General features: G+C 38.4%; 1 protein-coding gene across 2 annotated transcripts in view; it reads right to left on the bottom strand.

Annotated features, from left to right (window-relative positions):
* nolo (ADAMTS-like no long nerve cord) overlaps positions 1 to 21,285 on the bottom strand; it is a 628,447-nt gene that overhangs the window by 181,161 nt on the left and 426,001 nt on the right. For both annotated transcript variants that reach the window (XM_076523533.1, XM_076523534.1), the window contains exon 5: positions 14,840 to 14,939. In XM_076523533.1, the coding sequence (XP_076379648.1) occupies positions 14,840 to 14,939 (100 nt within the window). The remainder of the gene's footprint in view (positions 1 to 14,839; positions 14,940 to 21,285) is intronic.

Below are 21,285 nucleotides of genomic sequence, written 5' to 3'. Positions count from 1 at the left end.
ATGTGTTAATTTATGCGTTTGTAGGTTCGTACGAAATTTAGGTGTATTTAATATATACTTGTATATTTATTTGTATGTTTGTGTATTTAATTGTATATTTGTGTATTTAATTGTATATTTATATCTTTATTTGTATATTTGTGTATTTAATTGTATATTTGTGTATTCAATTGTATATTTATATATTTATTTGTATATTTGTGTATTAATTGTATATTCGTATATTTATTTGTGTATTTGTATATTTATTTGTATATTTGTATATTTATTTGTATATTTGTATATTTATTTCTATATTTGTATATTTATTTGTATATTTGTATATTTATTTGTATATTTGTATATTTATTTGTATATTTGTATATTGTATATTTGTATATTTATTTGTATATTTGTATATTTGTATATTTGTATATTTATTTGTATATTTGTATATTTATTTCTATATTTGTATATTGTATATTTGTATATTGTATATTTATATATTGTATATTTGTATATTGTATATTTGTATATTGTATATTTATATATTGTATATTTGTATATTGTATATTTGTATATTGTATGTATTATATATATTGTATATATTGTGTATATTTGTATATTTATTTGTATATTGGTATACTGTATATTTGTACATTAAATATACATAAACTTAGTATGTTTTAAACCAATAAACATATAAACCAGTACATACAAATAGCACAAATATTTTTATATTATTATACCTACATATATATAAAAAAGTATTTCATTACATTTGTGTTTACTATTGTCTTCAAATGAAAAGAGAAAGTCTATATATTTAGTACATATATACTTTCAAGTATATATTAAAAAATGTACACGCGCATAACCATGTCTAAAAATGCACAAACATACGTACTGTTCGCTGACCAAATTCATCATCGAGACAAGTTAATTAGTAGCATCTTCATTATTTATTCCATTCGTCACTTGACAATTTTGGCACGCGTAGATAACACGTTCTCGAGTAGCTTCGCCGAGGGAACGGTTTTAAAAGCGCGAGTCTCGTTTATTTCGTGCAACACAATGCGAACGTATATATCAACGGCAGCGCAAGAAATTATAAAAACATACGAAGCCTCCGTTTCCGTTTCCCTTCCATTTCCATTCACCGAGGGGCTCTCCCGAACAAGAGCCAAAGACGCCGCCGGCCGCGGCCGAGCAATTATCAAGCCAGGTTTTTTTCAAAAGGCCGCGCGACGACGCCGCATTTGCATCGGCGTTTTCTCGCGCGCCCGGTCGAGGGTGTAAATGGCGTGAAAACCTAATTTGTGGCACGATCAACGGGTGCACTGCGGTAAATGAATTTCGTTAGACACAGCGTGGTCCGCGCGCGCGCGACGGAAAGGTGCTGCACGGCCCGTAGGCGCCCATCCGAGTGGCTGAAACATCGAGAACCCATTAAATCTCGACGTCTTCGCTCGGGAAAGTCAAAATGCTTCATAGCGTCGCGGAAATTCTTTCCCCGTTCCGAGAGGCCCGTTCTTTCTTTTTTTTTCGCCGGTTCCTTCCTTTTTTTTGGCTACGCTCACGGGGCTCGCCTTTCACGGTTTCAACGAGATCGCACTAAACTCCGCCGTTCGCATAAAAGTTGCATTAGCCCGAGGATTTTATTGAAATCGACTGCGGCTCAACTTTCTTTTTGACTACACACCCGCGTCCATATTTACTTCTCCCTCTCCCGTCTATATACGTCCCTGCGTTCTCTCGTTCAGAAGTTCCAGCACACTCTCCGGGCTTCCCTTTGGACGGGCTATACGTACCTTTCACGAGTTCGCGTGCGCCGGTAAGTAGACAGCGAATGTTCATGCAGATTTTTATGCGCGGGAATTAAAAAGAACAAGAATCTCACGCGTAAAATTTCACCCGGTAATTCACCGGCTCTGGATCCTGCTTGAAATTTCAACATTCCCGCGAAATTTACTTTTCCGGGGAGAACGGCACGGTTTCTTTCAAATTATTAAATTACGTTGAATTACGTTGAATTACGTTGAACTATGTTGAAGTACGTTAAATTACGTTGAATTACATTGAATTACATTGAATCACATTAAATTACATTACATTACATTGAATTACATCGAATTACATCGAATTATGTCGAATTACATTGAATTATGTTGAATTACATTGAATTACATGGAATTACATTAAATCACGTTAAATCACATTAAATCGCATTAAATCACGTTAAATCACATTAAGTCACATTAAATCATATTAAATCACGTTAAATCACATTAAGTCACATTAAATCACATTAAATCACATTAAATCATGTTAAATCACATTAAGTCACATTAAATCACATTAAATCACGTTAAATCACATTAAGTCACATTAAATCACATTAAATCACGTTAAATCACATTAAGTCACATTAAATCACATTAAATCGCGTTAAATCACATTAAGTCACATTAAATCACATTAAATCACGTTAAATCACATTAAGTCACATTAAATCATATTAAATCACGTTAAATCACATTAAGTCACATTAAATCACATTAAATCACATTAAGTCACATTAAATCACATTAAATCACGTTAAATCACATTAAGTCACATTAAATCATATTAAATCACGTTAAATCACATTAAATCACATTAAATCACATTAAGTCATATTAAATCACATTAAATCGCGTTAAATCACATTAAGTCACATTAAATCACATTAAATCACGTTAAATCACATTAAGTCACATTAAATCATATTAAATCACGTTAAATCACATTAAGTCACATTAAATCACGTTAAATCACGTTAAATCACATTAAGTCACATTAAATCATATTAAATCACGTTAAATCACATTAAGTCACATTAAATCACATTAAATCACGTTAAATCACATTAAGTCACATTAAATCACATTAAATCACATTGAATTACATTACATTATATTACATTTGTGCCAAAAATATGTAGGTCCCCCCACCCCTAATTGTGAGGGGTAAAAAGTTAAAAATAACAGGAAACCGAATAACAGCTTTATTGCTGTACGATAAAATTATGGTAAGCGAATATTCCAATCTTTTTGAAAATCCATATTGTGCCCATGAAAGGGTTAAATCAGCAGATTATAAGCGTTCAAGAATATAAATGGTTTTAATAAAACCATGGTTTTAATCAACCAAATGGTTTAAATAAAAGGTTTTAACTTATCGAACCCCTTAATGGCAGGGAAAAAATTGTTCTTTGGAAGATTAGTCGTTCAAATGTTGAATTTTATTTTATTTTATTTTAATTCATTTGATTAAATGCAAGATTTTCGTTCCTGCAACACATTCCTGATTAGACAAGTATATCAGGGTCGATAAGCCACGTTTCAACCGACCCATGCGAGAGTTCGGTTTCCCTAAAACCTAAAACACAGTACCGTACGATACTAATTGTGTTTCTATCCGGGCTCGACGCGAAGCCTAACTTCGCTTTCGCTCATTGGCGGTGTCGACCTTTCGGATACCAATTTTACGCTTCAGTTATGCTAGGGACTACTCGCGTCGGACTACAGTCGAGTGTGTCGAATGATTGGCTATCAGGTTACTGGAATTCTACTGCATTTCCTTCAGGATCAACCGAGACTGTCCTGGGATATCCAATTCGAGATCTGTAATTCTATCCACCCCCCCCCCCCCCTCCTCCGAATGCAGTGCTCTTGACTATCGTTAGACTTTATTATTTCCTGCGATGTTCGCACTCTTTCCAAAGTTAAATGTATTTCTTTACAGTGCGACGATATTACAGTAAGTAATGTCTCTCTAATTGACACTCAGATCGCCCACAAAAATGGACAATTTTGGAAGAGGAGATACGATTGCTCGAGCCTTGTGGCTCGTTTTTTACGGTTACCGAATTATCAAACGAACTGCAAGGCTCTTCTATTACTGTACAGTATATATAAGAAATAGAAATTTATTAAAAGTGTGTTTCACATTTTAATAATTTCAACGAATTAAGGAGAACGTAAGATCTTCTTTAAATTCTTCCGAATTCTTCTCTACTAATTCTTCTAAATTTCACAAACAAAATTGAACAACTTGGAAAAAGGAGATACGATTTTTCACAAGCTAAGGGACAATTGGGGAGAATTTACTGCCGTTCGACTCCCCACTCGAAATACTAAATAAAAAATACTAAACTAAATAAAAAAAGGACACGCATCAGTTTATTCTTTTTAAACCACGAGTCCACGAGACATTTCACAATCTCATCCGAAACAGGACACCCAGTGTATTCAAACTCTAAGTAACGAAATTCGTGCTTGGGTCAGCACGGACCCCGAGTCCGGTTTGGACGGTGTTACGAGCCACGTTGTTGAACCTGCGTTAGATCATAGCAGGGGAAAGCTGAGAGAGAGAGAGGGAAAGAGAGAGAGAGAGAGGGAGCGAGAGAGAGAGAGGGAGCGAGAGAGAGGGAGCGGGAGAGAGAGGGAGCGAAAGAGAGGGAGCAAGAAAGAGAGAGAGAGGGAGCGAGAGAGAGGGAGCGAGAGAGAGTGGGAGCGAAAGAGAGAGGGAGAGGGAGAGAGAGGGAGCGAAAGAGAGGGAGCGAGAGAGCGAGAAAGGGAGCGAGAAAGAGAGAGAGCGAGAGAGAGGGAGCGAGAAAGAGAGAGAGTGAGAGAGAGCGAAAGAGAGGGAGCGAGAGAGAGCGAAAGAGAGGAAGCGAGAGAGAGAGGGAGCGAGAGAGAGAGGGAGTGAGAGAGAGAGGGAGCGGGAGAGAAAGGGAGCGAGAGAGAGAGAGAGAGGGAGCGAGAGAAAGAGGGAGCGAGAGAGAGAGCGAGAGAGAGAGAGAGAGAGAGAGATGTTGCCCCGCAAGTTGAAAAACCGCGAGCACCTCTTGGCGGTGCAGTTTCAGAGGCGCACAAAGGCTCGAATCTGGCCGTTCAGCCGGTCGCAATCATCGCGTCGGGACCACATGAAGTCCGTCGGGCCGGCCGGCCCGCAAAGCGTCCGACGCAGAGACTATCGGGCAGTGACGAGCGAAAGCGGAGCTCCGTCTTCCGCCGATTTTGATTGCACGGTTGCCGATCGATCCCCGGAGTTCGGATTTTCGCGTTTCACGTTGCAGAGCGAGCGACGCGCTGCAACGCGACGCGGCAGTGAGTACCAAGGGAGGAAGGAAGGGAGGAATGAAGGAATGAAGGAAGGAAGGAAGGAAGAGAGTTCCGCGGCCAGAATTCCCGAGGAGTCCGATTTATTTCTCCGGGGCTCGGATTCAGCGTAATGGACAGCACGTTTACAGGCCGCGGCCGTCGAAGCGGTAAGCGTGTGGAAAGCGAGCCGGGCCGCGCAACAAAGTCCCAATAAAGCCGGCTTCGGAGCCGGTTAAGTGAAAGATATTACGCGGCCGTTACGTATGCGGCCGCCGTAGCCGGGAAAAAGAGGGGCCGGGTCGAGATCGACGTCGCCTTTGTGAGCGGAACCTATCGACAGCTTTGTTGCCGGCGCATTTACGAACGTCTGGCGCAGCCAGTCCTCCACGGAGGAGAGCGTCGCGACGCCGTGCCGCGTCGCGTCGCGACGCCTCGCCTCGCCTCGCCTCGCCCCGCCGTCGGCACCCCGGGCGAAATGTCACGTCGACGACGGAACCGTTCTCACCTGGGACCAAAGAGGGCCGTTCTTACGCGACCCGCGCAAATTCCGGATGCAATTTTATACTCTGTATTGCCTCGACTTGCTGCCCCCTCTCCCCTCTTCTCCCCCCCTTCCGTCTTCTCTGTAAGAAATGGGGGAGATTGCCGCGGAAAATCGGCGAGATGCGATCGTAAACGATTTTGACCCTCGACCGGTCACGCGCGCCGACAAACTGGCTGATAGGAGCGTTTAATTCTGAAATTGAACGTTTTCGGACGATTTTCGAGTTTGACGTAATTCGAGAACGATGTCTCAGTGACCCAGAATAAGTATTATGAAGAATGAATATTATATTCTGAAAATTATGGTATTTTTGGGAAATGCGGGATTCCTCGGGTGATTTGAAGCAACTTTTTCCTTTGCGAAAATGCGATCCGCCGCTTCGTTTACGAGTTATTGACGGAAAACAGTGACCAATGAGAGATCGTGTATGGCTGACACCCCGCCCTCGCGACCACTGCCGCTGCGTCATAAGGCCGACGCGACGCGGCATTGGCCGCATGAGTGGAGCGCCGGCCGCACTCGTTCTTCGATTGGTCCACGTTTTTCGTTAATAACTCGTAAACGAAGCCGCGGATTGCATTTTCGCTAAGGAAAAAGTTGCTTGAAATGATCTTGGGAACCTGCCATTTCCTAGAATTACCATAAATTTGTATATGACATTCAACTGACAAGTGGAAGTCCGCAGGGTTAACGTTCGTCTTTCGACGAGATTTGGGACAGTGATAGAGCTTGCAAAACTGAATCCAATGATAGTCGGTTTCGGGGGCAGTTAATGTTAGAGTTGCTGATAAAAGACCGGAAAGATGCGCTAGATTACGCTGCGATTTGAAGAAATTGATTGGTTGACCGACACTGTTTTATAGCGAGACAATTTGCATTTGAACTTCGATCGTTGTCATATTTATTTTGTTAATTATTCAATTCTGTAAGTTGTGTTTTTGATGTTTTTCATTTAAAACTTGTCTACGTGGAATGTATATGATAGCTTGCAAAATATAATCACACGAAATCGAAAATTTTTTAATTGTATACCAATAAAAATAAAATATTAATATGGTATAATAATATCATTATAAAATATTAATATGGTATAATATTATATTATATAATATTAATATGGTATAATATTATATCATATAATATTAATATGTTATAATATTATATTATATAATATTAATTGGTATATTATATTATATAATATTAATTGGTATAATATTATATTATATAATATTAATTGGTATAATATTATATTATATAATATTAATATGGTATAATATTATATTATATAATATTTTATTATATTATAATTATATTAATTATATAATTTTATAACATTATAATTATATAATATTATTATACATATAATAATTTTGCATCGATTTGCATCTTTGTTACAATCGTTGCGCTATGATTTCTCTCAATGCCACGTTCATCAATATTTCTTCTTCCTTTAAGAAAGCATTGTTCTCCGGAACTTTCACAAAAAGATCGTCTTTTAAATCGTAAGTATCGCACTTGTGTGCGCGCAAGAGTTCTATCTTAATTATTTAACTGGCGAAATATTTTATTATTATTTAGTAGGCGAAACGGTCGCTTCGGCGGCATCGAAAATAAATTCGTATCTCCGTTCGTTCCGCGTCGTTGTATAAAATACAAAAGAGTTCTTACCGGTTCGCGGACCAGTCCGAAGTGTATTTCAACGTAACAAGCGTTACGGCCACGTTAACAACGCGGCTCGCGAAAACAAGAATTTGCATACAGTCCGCTCAGTTTACTCGGAGGCGCGCTGCATCGATCGGAAACCATTTTGTTATGCTTTTTCGCGAGGCCGACAATAAGCAAAGTCGGCGGGAATCGTCGAGTTCGTGGACGAGCATCGATGGGGAATTATGTATACAGTTTATGTGTACCGTGCCGTTTGATAAAGGAGCGTCTTGAATTTTCATGCCCGAGTGTCCGCCCCGCAGACCGGCGCGCGGCGGCCGAAGTGCTCGCGGTACAAATTGTTACGTGACTGATTGGGAATACAGAAATTACTTTCGAGCATTCGAAACGAATCGTGACGTGCATTCGAAGCGACCGATCAACCATTGATAGCGATAATACCCGTTGCGTAATGCTGCAGCGAGGTAAGCGCAGCGTCTCCCCTTCGTTCGGCAATATTCGTGAGACGAGGGGGCGAGATGAGATCCTCCGGCAAACGGTGGACAAACGATCGAACATGGTGAAAGTTAACCATTTGCACTCGAAGCCATTTTAACTGTAAATGTAAAATAATTTTTTTCTGACCTATAGTATATGCTTTTCAAGTATAACAAAGTGCACTTTGTGCATGTGAAATTGAGTTTTGTGACTCGTATAACAATTATTAGAACTTTTAATATGGATTTCTTAAAAGTTATCTTGGAACGTGATATAACAATTTCAGTGGGGCCTCGAAGTCGCCACTCGAGTGCAAAGGGTTAATCGCGAAACTTGCACGCTTGTTGCACGTTTCGCGTCTTTAACGTTGGATTTACGAAATCCGACAAAATGGCGGGTCACTAATTCTTTTAATTTACGACAAATACGATTAATATTTACGATTATTCATATCGCAAAGATACATTTGTGAGTAATAACTATATTCAATTAAATAAAATAATAAATATAGTATATAATAAAATAATAAAATAATAAAGTAATAAAATAATAAAATAATAAAATAATAAAATAATAAAATAATAAAATAATAAAATAATAGAATAATAAAATAATAAAATAATAAAATAATAAAATAATAAAATAATAAAATAATAAAATAATAAAGTAATAAAATAATAAAATAATAAAATAATACAATAATAAAATAATACAATAATAAAATAATACAATAATAAATATATTCAATTTATACGTCAATTATGACAAATGTTGCAATAACACTTGTTAAAGTTCAGAATAAACGTCTCCTTGTCCCTTTCAAAAACTAATATAAAACAGCTGTTTTCCGTGCTCCGTAATTCTAGCATTAACATACAACCGCTGACCATAATAACATTTATAAAATTTATTTCTTCTCACTTTCAATGCTCCCTCGTTTTCCACCAAACAACTACGAAAACATCGTTCCTTTCCTAAAATCCATAAAAATTGCATCTGCCAAATAAACTGATTTCCTCGACAAAATCCCTCGAAGAACCCCGGAACCCCAGAAAGATCAACAGAATAGAAACCTCCCCCGAAGGAAAAGTTCATCTTAAAAAGAATTCTCTTTCCGAGGAGCAAACACGTTGAAAACACGAAAGAACCGACGCTCCGTTGTAAAATTAACGAGCGGTCAGTCATCGGATGGTCACGAAATTCGTCGGGTGAAAGGCGAGAACGTCGCGGGGCGGATAGAACGAGGCGCGTGTACCTAAACTAAGGGGGATGCCTAAGCGGGCGAACAAAAGGCCGCCGCTGGTTGCATCGATTTTCAGCCGCGAATTCACGATCCGCAGCGGCGCGCAACTTTTCTGCGGTCTCGTCGTCGGCCGGTCCTCTGCCGGTTCCTATATACATATACATATACATACATATATATATTTTTTTTGTTCCTTAGGAAATCGAGCCGCACCACGCGCCGCGGACAGTGATAGCGCGCCGGCTAGAACGAAGACAATGGCCGCCGCTCGTCTGGCGCTCTCCATTCCGTTCGGAGCCTTTCAAAAATGCCGAGGGTAAATTCGCCGAGGAATATCGAGTTGGCAGGTATCAATGGGGGTGGCCCCGGCCCACGTGTCCGTCTGCGAGCGCAGCGAGGGGGAGGGGGGCGAATGGGACGAAACTCGGCCCAGATTCGGAATATGGGTCGGGTCGCCTGCATCGGCGCATCCCCCGGGCGCTATACGGCTCGCTCTCTGCTGCAGGGGCGCCGCGCGTGTTCGATGCACTCGCAGCAGCCAGTAACACGGTCATACGTGACAGCCGCAGCTGACCGTCGCGCGTCGAATTTGAATTGATAATACGCGTAATTTCTGACCGTCGGTATTCCGGCGATAACGCGGGAATAATTAATTCGCCAGGCCGGGGCCGCGTTGTTCTTTCAGCGTAGCAGGTGCGCGACGGGCTGATGGATATACACCGTTTTGGTTCTCCGGAAGAGAAGGGTTAGATATTTGAGATTTATATATCTCAATATATATATATATATTTATATATTTATCTCTCTCTCTCTCTCTCTCTCTCTATATATATATATATATATATATATATATATATATATATATATATATATATAGGCGCCTCGATTTCCCATGATTTCTTAGCTCTTAAGTAGCGAGGGTTATGCGGTATGGATTTATTATTGGCGAATGGGTTGTTAATATTTATTGTTGATAATATAAGAGTACGCACGGCTGCTGTGTTTTCAAGATTACTGACCCATTGGTTGACCTTTTTACATTAGAGATTTAGGCGCCCTGATTTCCAATGATTTCTTAGCTCTTAAGTAGCGAGGATTACTCGGTATGGATTTATTATTGGCGAATGGATTGTTAATATTTATTGTTGATAATATAAGCGTACGCGCGGCTGATGCCTTTGAAAGATTACTGACCTATTAGTTGACCTTTGTACATTTGAGATTTAGGCGCCTCGATTTCCCATGATTTCTTAGCTCTTAAGTAGCGAGGATTACGCGGTATGGATTTATTATTGGCGAATGGATTGTTAATATTCATTGTTGATAATATAAGCGTACGCACGGCTACTGCCTTTAAAAGATTACTGACCTATTGGTTGACCTTTGTACTGTGCGATATTCGAAATGCAAGTGCAGTAATTTCTCCCTAATTGAGAGAAATTACATACTCTCGGGTTGGAAACGAAAATGGACAATTTCGGAAGAGGAGATACGATTATTCAACAACTATAAAAGCTAGTTGAACTATAGTTATTGACTATAGAACTATAAAAATTATTGTTAATAACTGTATCTCCTGTTCCCAAATTGTCCATTTTTGTGCGCAACCTGAACGCGAATTAGGGAGAAATTACTCTCTGTATTACTTATTAAGACATTAAGATATTTTCTTTTTAATCCTTTTTAAGGTATTTCAAATTAAGAGATTCTTATATATATATATATATATATATATATATATATATATATATATATATATATATATATATATGTTCGTCCGGTCGAACAAACAAATTCATTTACAATTTTATTATTCATTTATTTATTATTCCTCATTCTTTCTCTCTCTCTCTCTCTCTTCCTCTTTTTCTATATTTATTTCTGCCGTTGAGTATTGCCATTGATTTATCGTTATTCATAAAATTAAAAATTTTATCAATACTTACAAGCATATAATCGAGAATTATACATTTCAACCTTATGGATAAGACAAAGATATTAGTATGAATTTGAAAATTAGTTTTAAGGTTATAAAATTGTGAGGATTAATCATTTTGTACTGGAGTTAAAGGCGTTAGAATTAATTTTATTTGCGGTATTAGTAAAAATCATTAAATTCACAAAGATGATTAGAGCTAACACCAATGGAATTTAATTGAATAAATAGGATATTACTGTAAATTTAAAAATTACTTTTAAAAGATCATAAAATTGTGCGGTTTAATAATCCTATATTGAAATTAAAGCGACCAGAATTAATTTTATTTGTGCTAGCAATAAAAATCATTAAATTCACAAAGTGGAGTAGAGCTAACCCCAATAGAATTTAATCGAATAAATAGAATATCACTATGAATTTAAAAATTACTTTTAAAACATCATAAAATCATGAGGTTTAATAATTTCGTATTGAACTTAAATCATCTAGAAGATATTACTGTGAATTTGAAAATTAGTTTTAAAAGATCATAAAATTGTGAAGTTTAATAATTCTGTATTGAAATTAAAGCGATTAGAATTAATTTTATTTGTGCTAGCAATAAAAATCATTAAATTCACAAAGCTGATTAAAGCTAACCCCAATATAATTTAATCGAATAAATAGAATATCACTATGAATTTAAAAATTACTTTTAAAACATCATAAAATCATGAGCTTTAATAATTTCGTATTGAACTTAAACCATCTAGAAGATATTACTGTAAATTTGAAAATTAGTCTTAAAAGGTGATTAGGGTTAACCCCAATAGAATTTAATTGAATAAATAAGATATATCACTGTAAGTTTAAAAATTTAAAACTTAAATCATCAAGAATTCATTCCAAACTCTACCAGAAAACACAGTGCACGAACGTGACGAAACGAAACGGGACAATTTCGTTAGCCCCCCGATCAACTTAGCGAACATATTTCGTCGCGGCCCGCTAAACACAGCCTAACATTCCCTCCGAATTCTTTCTTATCGCCGAATCTCGTTATCCAGTCCCGTATCGATCAGAAAGAAACCCGTCTATCGCGTTCCGGGACGCGGGCACCGGGCGGCCACCAGCAAACTCCTCGGCTGGCCTAAATTCAATTATTCCAGCGAAAGCATCGTCCTTATCGATATAATTCTATTCTCCTCTGCGCCGGCAAGGAGGCAGCGGTCTATAGGAGCCGGCGAACGCGAGACAGAACCGAGTGCATCGTGCATCCGTGTGCATTGCTCGCGCGCGCGCGCGCGCGTTCCTCGCTATCCTTTATCGCGAACGAATGCGTACCGCTCTGGCAAGTTGTCGCACGAAGAGAAACAGAACAAACCAGCAGCACGAGCAAACAGCCTCTCTTCTCGTTCCTCTGTATCTGTGTCTGTGTCTGTGTCTGTCTGTCTGTCTTCCAGCCAGCCCGGGTAAACTGGCAACGCGTACATCCGCGTGATTATAACGCGGCATCGGGGTTTGAGTAACTGGAGGAAATTTGCGGCTCGCGCGACAAACAACGAAACGAAGTTAAACTCCGACGTTTAACCGGCAACTTTTGAAGCTGTATTCCGCGCGCGATGGCCGTCCCCGATTCGCTTCGTCTGCCACGGGCTCTCCGCGTGCACCACCCAGCCGTCGGTTACCACCCCCCGGGGTTGCTTGCTATCCTGCGACCTTTCCCACGGAACGACCCCCCGTGAAAAATGGCCGAAAAATATCTGATAGAATTCATACGGCAAATTTATCCCGGGAACGTCGAAGTGTTTAAAAAGTGCTGCGTCGCAGTCCGCGTCTCTCGATCTTCTCCTCTCGCTTCCCGCAACTTTTTCGATACCTTTTCTTTTTGGTAATTGAAACGTGTTAGAGCTGGTCGTAGTCGTTCTGCGTCGACGAGTTTGCCCGTCCATCGAAATGTTCTGGGATGAGTATCGAGTCGTTGCGGCACGTTTTTTTAAGCAGATACGGTGATTGGAGGTTTTAATAAACGTGTGGATATTAAATTATTAATTTATTGTTATTGCACTATATTGTTTTGTAATATATTATATTGTACTATATCATATTATATTATATTACATTATATTGTAATATATTATATTATATTATATTTCATTATATTGTAATATATTATATTGTATTATATTGTATTGTAATATATTATATTATATTATATTGTATTACATTATATTGTATTATATTACATTATATTATATTATATTACATTATATTGTAATATATTATATTGTATTACATTATATTGTAATATATCAAATTTTATTATATTATGTTGTACTATATTACGTTATATTACATTATATTGTAATATATTATATTGTATTACCTTATATTGTAATATATTGTATTGTATTATATTACATTATATTATATTATATTACATTATATTGTAATATATTATATTGTATTACATTATATTGTAACATATTATATTACATTACATAATACATATATATTACATATACTAGGATTACATACACATATATATTATTATATTACACTTATTATGTTATATTAATCGCACAGAATTTTCGTTTCTTTCGTGTCGATTTAGTATAAACGAAGAACGTTCAGGTTCGAATAAATCATTCGAATAGAGATTGTAAAATTCTATTCGAACAATAATGCGAACAATTGTTGACAGCGATTTTTTTACTGCGCAATTTTATTGGAATATATTATTACATAAATTAGTAGCAAATTAAGTAAATAACTTGGTCAATTCCAAGTACTTACAATATTATACTACAATCTACTCAAAAGTAACGAACTTTCCGATGCAACAGTTAAATTTAAGAAGATATAAACGGAAGAAATAAAAATCGATCAACGAAAGAAAAAGAAACGCTTCATATTCTACCATTTTTAATCAAATTAATATTATTTTCTGTATAACTCCTCGTACGAATAAATTCTTATTCGAGCAGAAAAATCTCATTGGGACAAATTTTTATTTGGACAAATTTTCGTCTAGGTACATTTTTATTCGGATAAATTTGTATCCAGACAAAAATTCTCCCTCGATTGTCCATTCATTCGATAGCGTACCGAATCAAATTTACACCCGTCGAGTCATCATCGCGTTTAACCCATCACCGGAACAACATCTCCCCGAACTCCGGCACTAAACGAATCCGCGAAATAATCGCGTTCGTGACAAGTTGTCGCAGCTCTATGGAAACGAACTCTTCCGGAAGCTGAATTCTTTTCCGGCAACGACGGGATACCGCGCGTTTTCGCGCACTCTGTCCCCAACCAACCCCTTGCCGACGGAGACGACGTTCCCCGATAAACTGGAGCGAATTTATCGATTATGCAAAACGCGGCGAGCATTTTTACATCTCGCAGGCAGGCGGAATATGGCCGAGTTGGCCGGTTGGTGGGCCGCCAAACGGGACGCGCCGATGCTCGCGAGCACTCGCGGATGTTAATTTTACGGCGATACAATGTACTTTGAGCTCGCTCGGGCGAGCGAAAAACGATGCTGGAAAGAAACGTATAGGGCGGCTCTCGGAGGGGCTGGGAGGGCGGCGCGGGGCCTGCTGGCCGACTGGAATAATTAAATCTCGTCTCGTCTCGGCGAGAAAGCTGCGAGCGAGCTTTCTTCTTTGCGATCGTCGCCGGCGCTAAACGTTGTAACTAATAAATGCGAGGGCAGTTACGCGCGAGAGGCAATTCGAGTCGAACGGCGACGATAACGGAGACGAAGCGGACGGGGGGTAAACGTTCCTCCTTTCGGGGGGGAACGTAAGCGGCTGTTAGATCGCGAAGTAATGAGAACGTGACGGCTACGCTTTGCGACTCACCTCCGGATTGCAGACTTTGTACTTCGAGCTCCATGGCCGACCCTTGCACGGCTTCCTCCGGCAACGGCGTTGCTGCCGCGATACTCCGCCGCCGCAGCTCCTGCGATGCACACGAAGAACAATTAAAAATACTTGCATTCCTTGTAGGAAGCGTTTGGGGAAGATGGAAGATGGAAGAAAAGTTGGGGTCGACCGACGGATTCTTTTAACCTTTTAGGTACGGCTGGATTCTGCGCGAGGCTATTTCTCTGGACGGCAGAGTCTGATGTGTTTGTTCTGTTGGAAAGTGTATGTCGAGGTGTAGGATATTTGGAACAATATGGGAAATTTATTTTTTGTAGATGATGTAATTTTATACGGTAACATTAGCGTGAATTCCATGATTGTAAACAATAGTTCGAATTATTTGTGATTTTGCTTCGATTAATTTTCGTCGACTATTGTCGATGCAATTTTGTTCCAATTGATTCTCGTTAACTATTGTCGATGCAGTTTTGTTTCAATTAATATTCGTCAACTATTATTGATGCAGTTTAATTTCAACTAATTTTCGTTAACTATTATCGATGCAATTTAGTTTCAATTGATTTTCGTCAATTATTGTCGATGCAATTTAGTTTCAATTACCTTTGGCAACTATCATCGATGCAATTTAGTTTCAATTAACCTTGACAACTATTATCGTTGCAATTTAGTTTTAATTAATTTTTCTCAACTATTATCGATGCAATTTAGTTTCAATTAATTTCGCTCCACTATTACCGATGCAATTTTATTTCAATTGACTTTGACAACTATTATCGATGCAATGTGGCTTCAATTAACTTTGACAACTATTATCGATGAATTTAGCTTCAATTAATATTCCTCAACTATTATCGATGCAATTTAGTTTCAATTAACTTTGGTAACTATTGTTGATGCAATTTTGTTTCAATTAACTTTGGCAATTATTATCGATACAGTTTAGTTTCAATTGACTATCGTTAACTATTGTCGATGCAATTTAGTTTCAATTAATTTCGCTCCACTATTACCGATGCAATTTTATTTCAATTGACTTTGACAACTATTATCGATGCAATGTGGCTTCAATTAACTTTGACAACTATTATCGATGAATTTAGTTTCAATTAATTTTCGTCAACTATTTCCGATGCAATTTAGTTTCAATTAACTTTGGTAACTATTGTTGATGCAATTTTGTTTCAATTAACTTTGGCAATTATTATCGATACAGTTTAGTTCCAATTGACTATCGTTAACTATTGTCGATGCAATTTAGTTTCAATTAACTTTAACAACTATTATCGATGCAATCTAGTTTCAATTAACCTTGACAACCATTATCGTTGAAATTTAGTTTCAATTAATTTTCCTCAACTATTATCGATGCAATTTAGTCTCAATTAATTTCGGTCCACTATTACCGATGCAATTTTATTTCAATTAACTTTGACAACTATTATCGATGCAATGTAGTTTCAATTAACTTTGACAACCATTATCGATGCAATTTAGCTTCAATTAATATTCCTCAACTATTATCGATGCAATTTACTTTCAATTAATTTTCCCCAACTATCACCGATCAAGGATTAACGAACTAAAAAAAAAGCACATACGACTTCATATTCTGCAGCAAACAGCTGACAAATATTGGCAAAATTTACATAACAAAATCGCCTACCAAATCAACGGGACCAATAGAATTCCCGTACGTATTATTAAAAGCGACGTCGCATTTTCATCTAAAGATCAACAGTCCAAATAATTACTCTAATGGAATCCGAGCGCAATGACAGCTCTTAACGGCACCCCGCGCTATCTTCAGCGAAATTAATTAGCAACGTGGATCACGGTCGTTGAATGGCCGGGTAAAATACAGCCATAATTTCGTTGCGGCGACATTTCATTTCGAAATTGAGGAGAACGCGAGGCGCGGACGAACGAAGTTCCCAAGGCATCGGCGGAAGTTTTTGAAAACGAGGTCCCTTTGAGAGCGGCGGTTCCCTGGGAGAGCGGCGTCGCCCTCGTTGTCGCACAGAGACTGGAGGATCCTCTCTCCTCCCTGGGCTCCTCGGCCGCTGGTTCCGCGTGTTCCCCTCAATTCCATCGCTTTTGAATTTTAAACCGTGTCCCCGGCTATGATACAAATTCTAAGTAGCGACGTCACGTTCGCGAGCCGCGGAACGGCAGCGTACCGGAAGCGAGAGCGCCGGTTGAACTCTCGCAGCGCGCGAGTCGTCGCGCGCCGTTTAGAAGAAACGTCAGGGGCGAACGTCGACCACACGCCGACCACGAATTTTCTGGTTAGATCACTTTCTAATTTCCTGCTCGCCTTTTCACCGCGACGACTATTTCGGAAACGTTCTTCCCGACGGCGCGCGAGCACTACTCTTTTCTCGCGCGGTTCTCTGCCGCGATTCGAACGAGAAACGTCGGCATTTCGCGGATTTCGGGCCGGGATTGCTTCCGCGGTGTCGTCGTTCAGAACTTATTAACCCTTTGCACCCGAAGCGGTTTTAACCGTACATCTAAAGTAATTTTCCTGACTTACGGTGTTTCTATTTTACAGGATTAAGTGCGTTTTGTGCGTATGAAATTGAGTGTTGCGATGAAATATTGTACTATATTGTACTGATAAAATAAAATATTGTACTAATAAAAATATTGTACTAATATTGTACTACTAAATCTGAACTTTGTTAATGTGAAAATTATCTTGGAATATGAATTAACAATTTTGGTGGTGCCTCAGAGTTGTCTTAGTGGTGACTACCACTCGAGTGGAAAGGGTTAACCCTTTGCACACACGAGTGGAGACTTTGAGGCGCTACTAAAAATTGGCATACTATATTTCAAAATCATTTTAAGAGCATTTGACTCGTTTATATTTTTTAAAAACTGGTAAAATTGCATTGTACTTGCCAACAGGCTCAATTTCACAGGTATATATAAATCGCAATGAATTATATAAAATAGAAATTCTGTAGATCAGAAATCATGTTCTGGATTTCGAATGCAAATAGCTCCGAGTGGAAAGGGTTAACCCTTTGCACACACACTCGAGTGGCGACTTTGAGGCGCCACTAAAAATTGGTACACTATTTTTCAAAATCATTCTAAGAGCATTTGACTCGTTTATATTTTTTAAAAACTGGTAAAATTGCATTGTACTTGGCAACAGGCTCAATTTCACACGTATAAGTCGCAATAAATTATATAAAATAGAGATTCTGTAGATCAGAAATCATGTTCTGGATTTCGAATTCAAATAGCTCCGAGTGGAAAGGGTTAACCCTTTGCACACACACTCGAGTGGCGACTTTGAGGCGCCACTAAAAATTGGTACACTATTTTTCAAAATCATTCTAAGAGCATTTGACTCGTTTATATTTTTTAAAAACTGGTAAAATTGCATTGTACTTGCCAACAGGCTCAATTTCACACGTATAAATCGCAATAAATTATATAAAATAGAAATTCTGTAGATCAGAAATCATGTTCTGGATTTCGAATTCAAACAGCTTCGACTGCAAAGGGTTATCACTGGGTTCAAGGACTATTGCAAATAGCTATTTTACAGTGCCTCATACAAATAACGAGAATATGTTCATACAAATTTTTAGCAATTTTTTATTATAATATATTGGACCGTTTAATTTGAAAGTGGTGCAAGTCTTCTTTTCGTGGTTTCGAGAAAATTAAAGGTTGGCATACCAGTCAATTCAAAGATATAAATTAATTATGCCAAGTCTACCAATATTTCTACTAATTTATCAATATGTAATTTGATCGTATAAATTCCTTTTAGGCGAATTTAATTAATATATATTTACGGGTTATTTAATTTATACTTGCACCACTTTCAAAAAAAGAAAAAAAGATCCATGTGTCCAATGCAATAAATTCATTAATTACTTATAGATGGTGCAGTAATTGCTCCCTAACTGACGCTCAGATTCTGCACAAAAATGGACAATTTGGGAAGAGAAGATACGATTATTGGAGCCTTGAAACTCATTTTAATAGTTGTTGACAATTCGTGACTACAAAAATGAATCGCAAGGATCGCATAATCGTATCCCCACCTCCTACGTTGTCCACTTTTGTGGACAATCTGAGCGTCAATTAAAGAGATATTACTGTATTTTCATAATAATAATAACAATTATTATTATTATTATTGTCAATGAAGCCTGCGATGAAGACTTTTTATTCTGCATAAAGATCCACAGAAACGATCAAAAGACCAAATAATTGATTAAAGAATCGCTCAACGTTCGCATTCGTACATTCAACAGGGATCCTAAAATTAGGCCAACAAACATACCGCGACATTCGCCGAGCTTTCGATTCGTATTGCAGTCAATGAAGCCTGCAATAAAGACTTTTTATTCTGCATAAAGATCCGCAGTAACAATCAAAGGACCAAATAATTTATTAACCCTTTAGGTACGGCTGAATTTTGCGCGAGGCTATTTCTCTGGACGTACTGGAGTCTAATATGTACTGTACAGAGTGTCTGTATATTCTGTCTGTATATTGTTAAGGTGCAGTTATATTGTTAACAGTTGTATTGTTAAGATAAGTCTGTATATTGTAAATCGATGCGAAGACAAAAGAAGTGTGAAACAGTGCATATGAAGACGATTGTTCCGTTGTATGACGGAACCCTTATAAATCAAGCAAGGAAAAATGTTGTCCTCGAGTCAAACATTATTGACCATCTACGTCCATCCCTGGGTAGAGGAAAATCGCCAGATGTGGATAACCCAGGGACCGAAGGCCCTAGGAAATAACGTATTTTGGACGAAGCAATCGAAATGCCAGAACACCCGTAGTAAACAATTTCGTTGAAAGCCATTTCCGTTTTCTATTCAAGTATTTCTTTTATGACCTACAGTTGGTCACCAGATGTCAATTCTAGCCGTTTTTTACGATATGCATGTTCCACCGAGAAGAGGCATTTTCCGGATCATTGTTTGCTACGGCTTATCCTTGGGACACTCGGATTACTTCGCGGGCGTCACCCGAGGGCACGAACACTACCTGCGGGTGACCCTTAGTTTGGGGCGGTCACCTTTCTAATTTTGTACTCCAATCAGTCAGGGCGACCGTTTCCCTCACTCCTCGCAAAAAATGAATAATCCACAAATCCGACTGTCCCAAACTTAGAACACACCCACACCGAACTTATCTCCGAGAAGACACAACACACAACATTCATTCTACCATCAACCCGAACACGGAATAGTCTACTCTCTAAAAATTATACTCTATATCGATGTGAAGTTGAATGTTCAAATATATTCCAAGTTAAAGAAACGAAACTCAGCTTATTATCCCTAGCATCTTGAAAAGTCATAGGGAACCGCGAATATCAAATACGCGGAAAAACAACGATTATTTGATTCAAACGATGACCGAGTGAGCTACTAGAGTAAGCCACTATAGTGGCGCGTCATGCCTAAAAGGTTAAAGAATCGCTTAACACTTTATCGTCCGGTCGTGGTTGAGGCTGCCACTCAGTAAGGACTGTCTTAGTCGCGCGCGCATTTGCTCCCAGTATCGGCTAAATTTTCGCTATTCATTGTGTTGTGCTTATTCCTTTAAAAATAATAATAAATAATAATTATTATTATAATTATAATTCATAAGGATATGGGGAGGTCAGCATACAGGAGGTCAGCTACTAACAAAACAGTAAAGAAGCGAAAACCGTCGATAGCTAAAAGTCGATTAATAGGCTATCGGTCGATAAGCATTGGCAATCGAAAAGCCGATTAATAGGCTAGCGATCGATAAACATTGGCAATCGAAAAGCCGATTAATAGGCTAGCGATCGATAAACATTGGCAATCGAAAAGCCGATTAATAGGCTAGCGATCGATAAACATTGGCAATCGAAAAGCCGATTAATAGGCTAGCGATCGATAAACATTGGCAATCGAAAAGCCGATTAATAGACTAGCGATCGATAAACATTGGCAATCGAAAAGCCGATTAATAGGCTATCGGTCGATAAGCATTGGCAATCGAAAAGCCGATTAATAGGCTAGCGATCGATAAACATTGGCAATCGAAAAGCCGATTAATAGGCTAGCGATCGATAAACATTGGCAATCGAAAAGCCGATTAATAGGCTAGCGATCGATAAACATTGGCAATCGAAAAGCCGATTAATAGGCTAGCGATCGATAAACATTGGCAATCGAAAAGCCGATTAATAGACTAGCGATCGATAAACATTGGCAATCGAAAAGCCGATTAATAGGCTATCGGTCGATAAGCATTGGCAATCGAAAAGCCGATTAATAGGCTAGCGATCGATAAACATTGGCAATCGAAAAGCCGATTAATAGGCTAGCGATCGATAAACATTGGCAATCGAAAAGCCGATTAATAGGCTAGCGATCGATAAACATTGGCAATCGAAAAGC

This window comes from Megalopta genalis, chromosome 7, assembly GCF_051020955.1.
Source record: "Megalopta genalis isolate 19385.01 chromosome 7, iyMegGena1_principal, whole genome shotgun sequence".
NCBI classification, from domain to species: Eukaryota; Metazoa; Arthropoda; class Insecta; order Hymenoptera; family Halictidae; genus Megalopta; species Megalopta genalis.
This window is presented reverse-complemented; position numbering and strand designations above follow the sequence as displayed.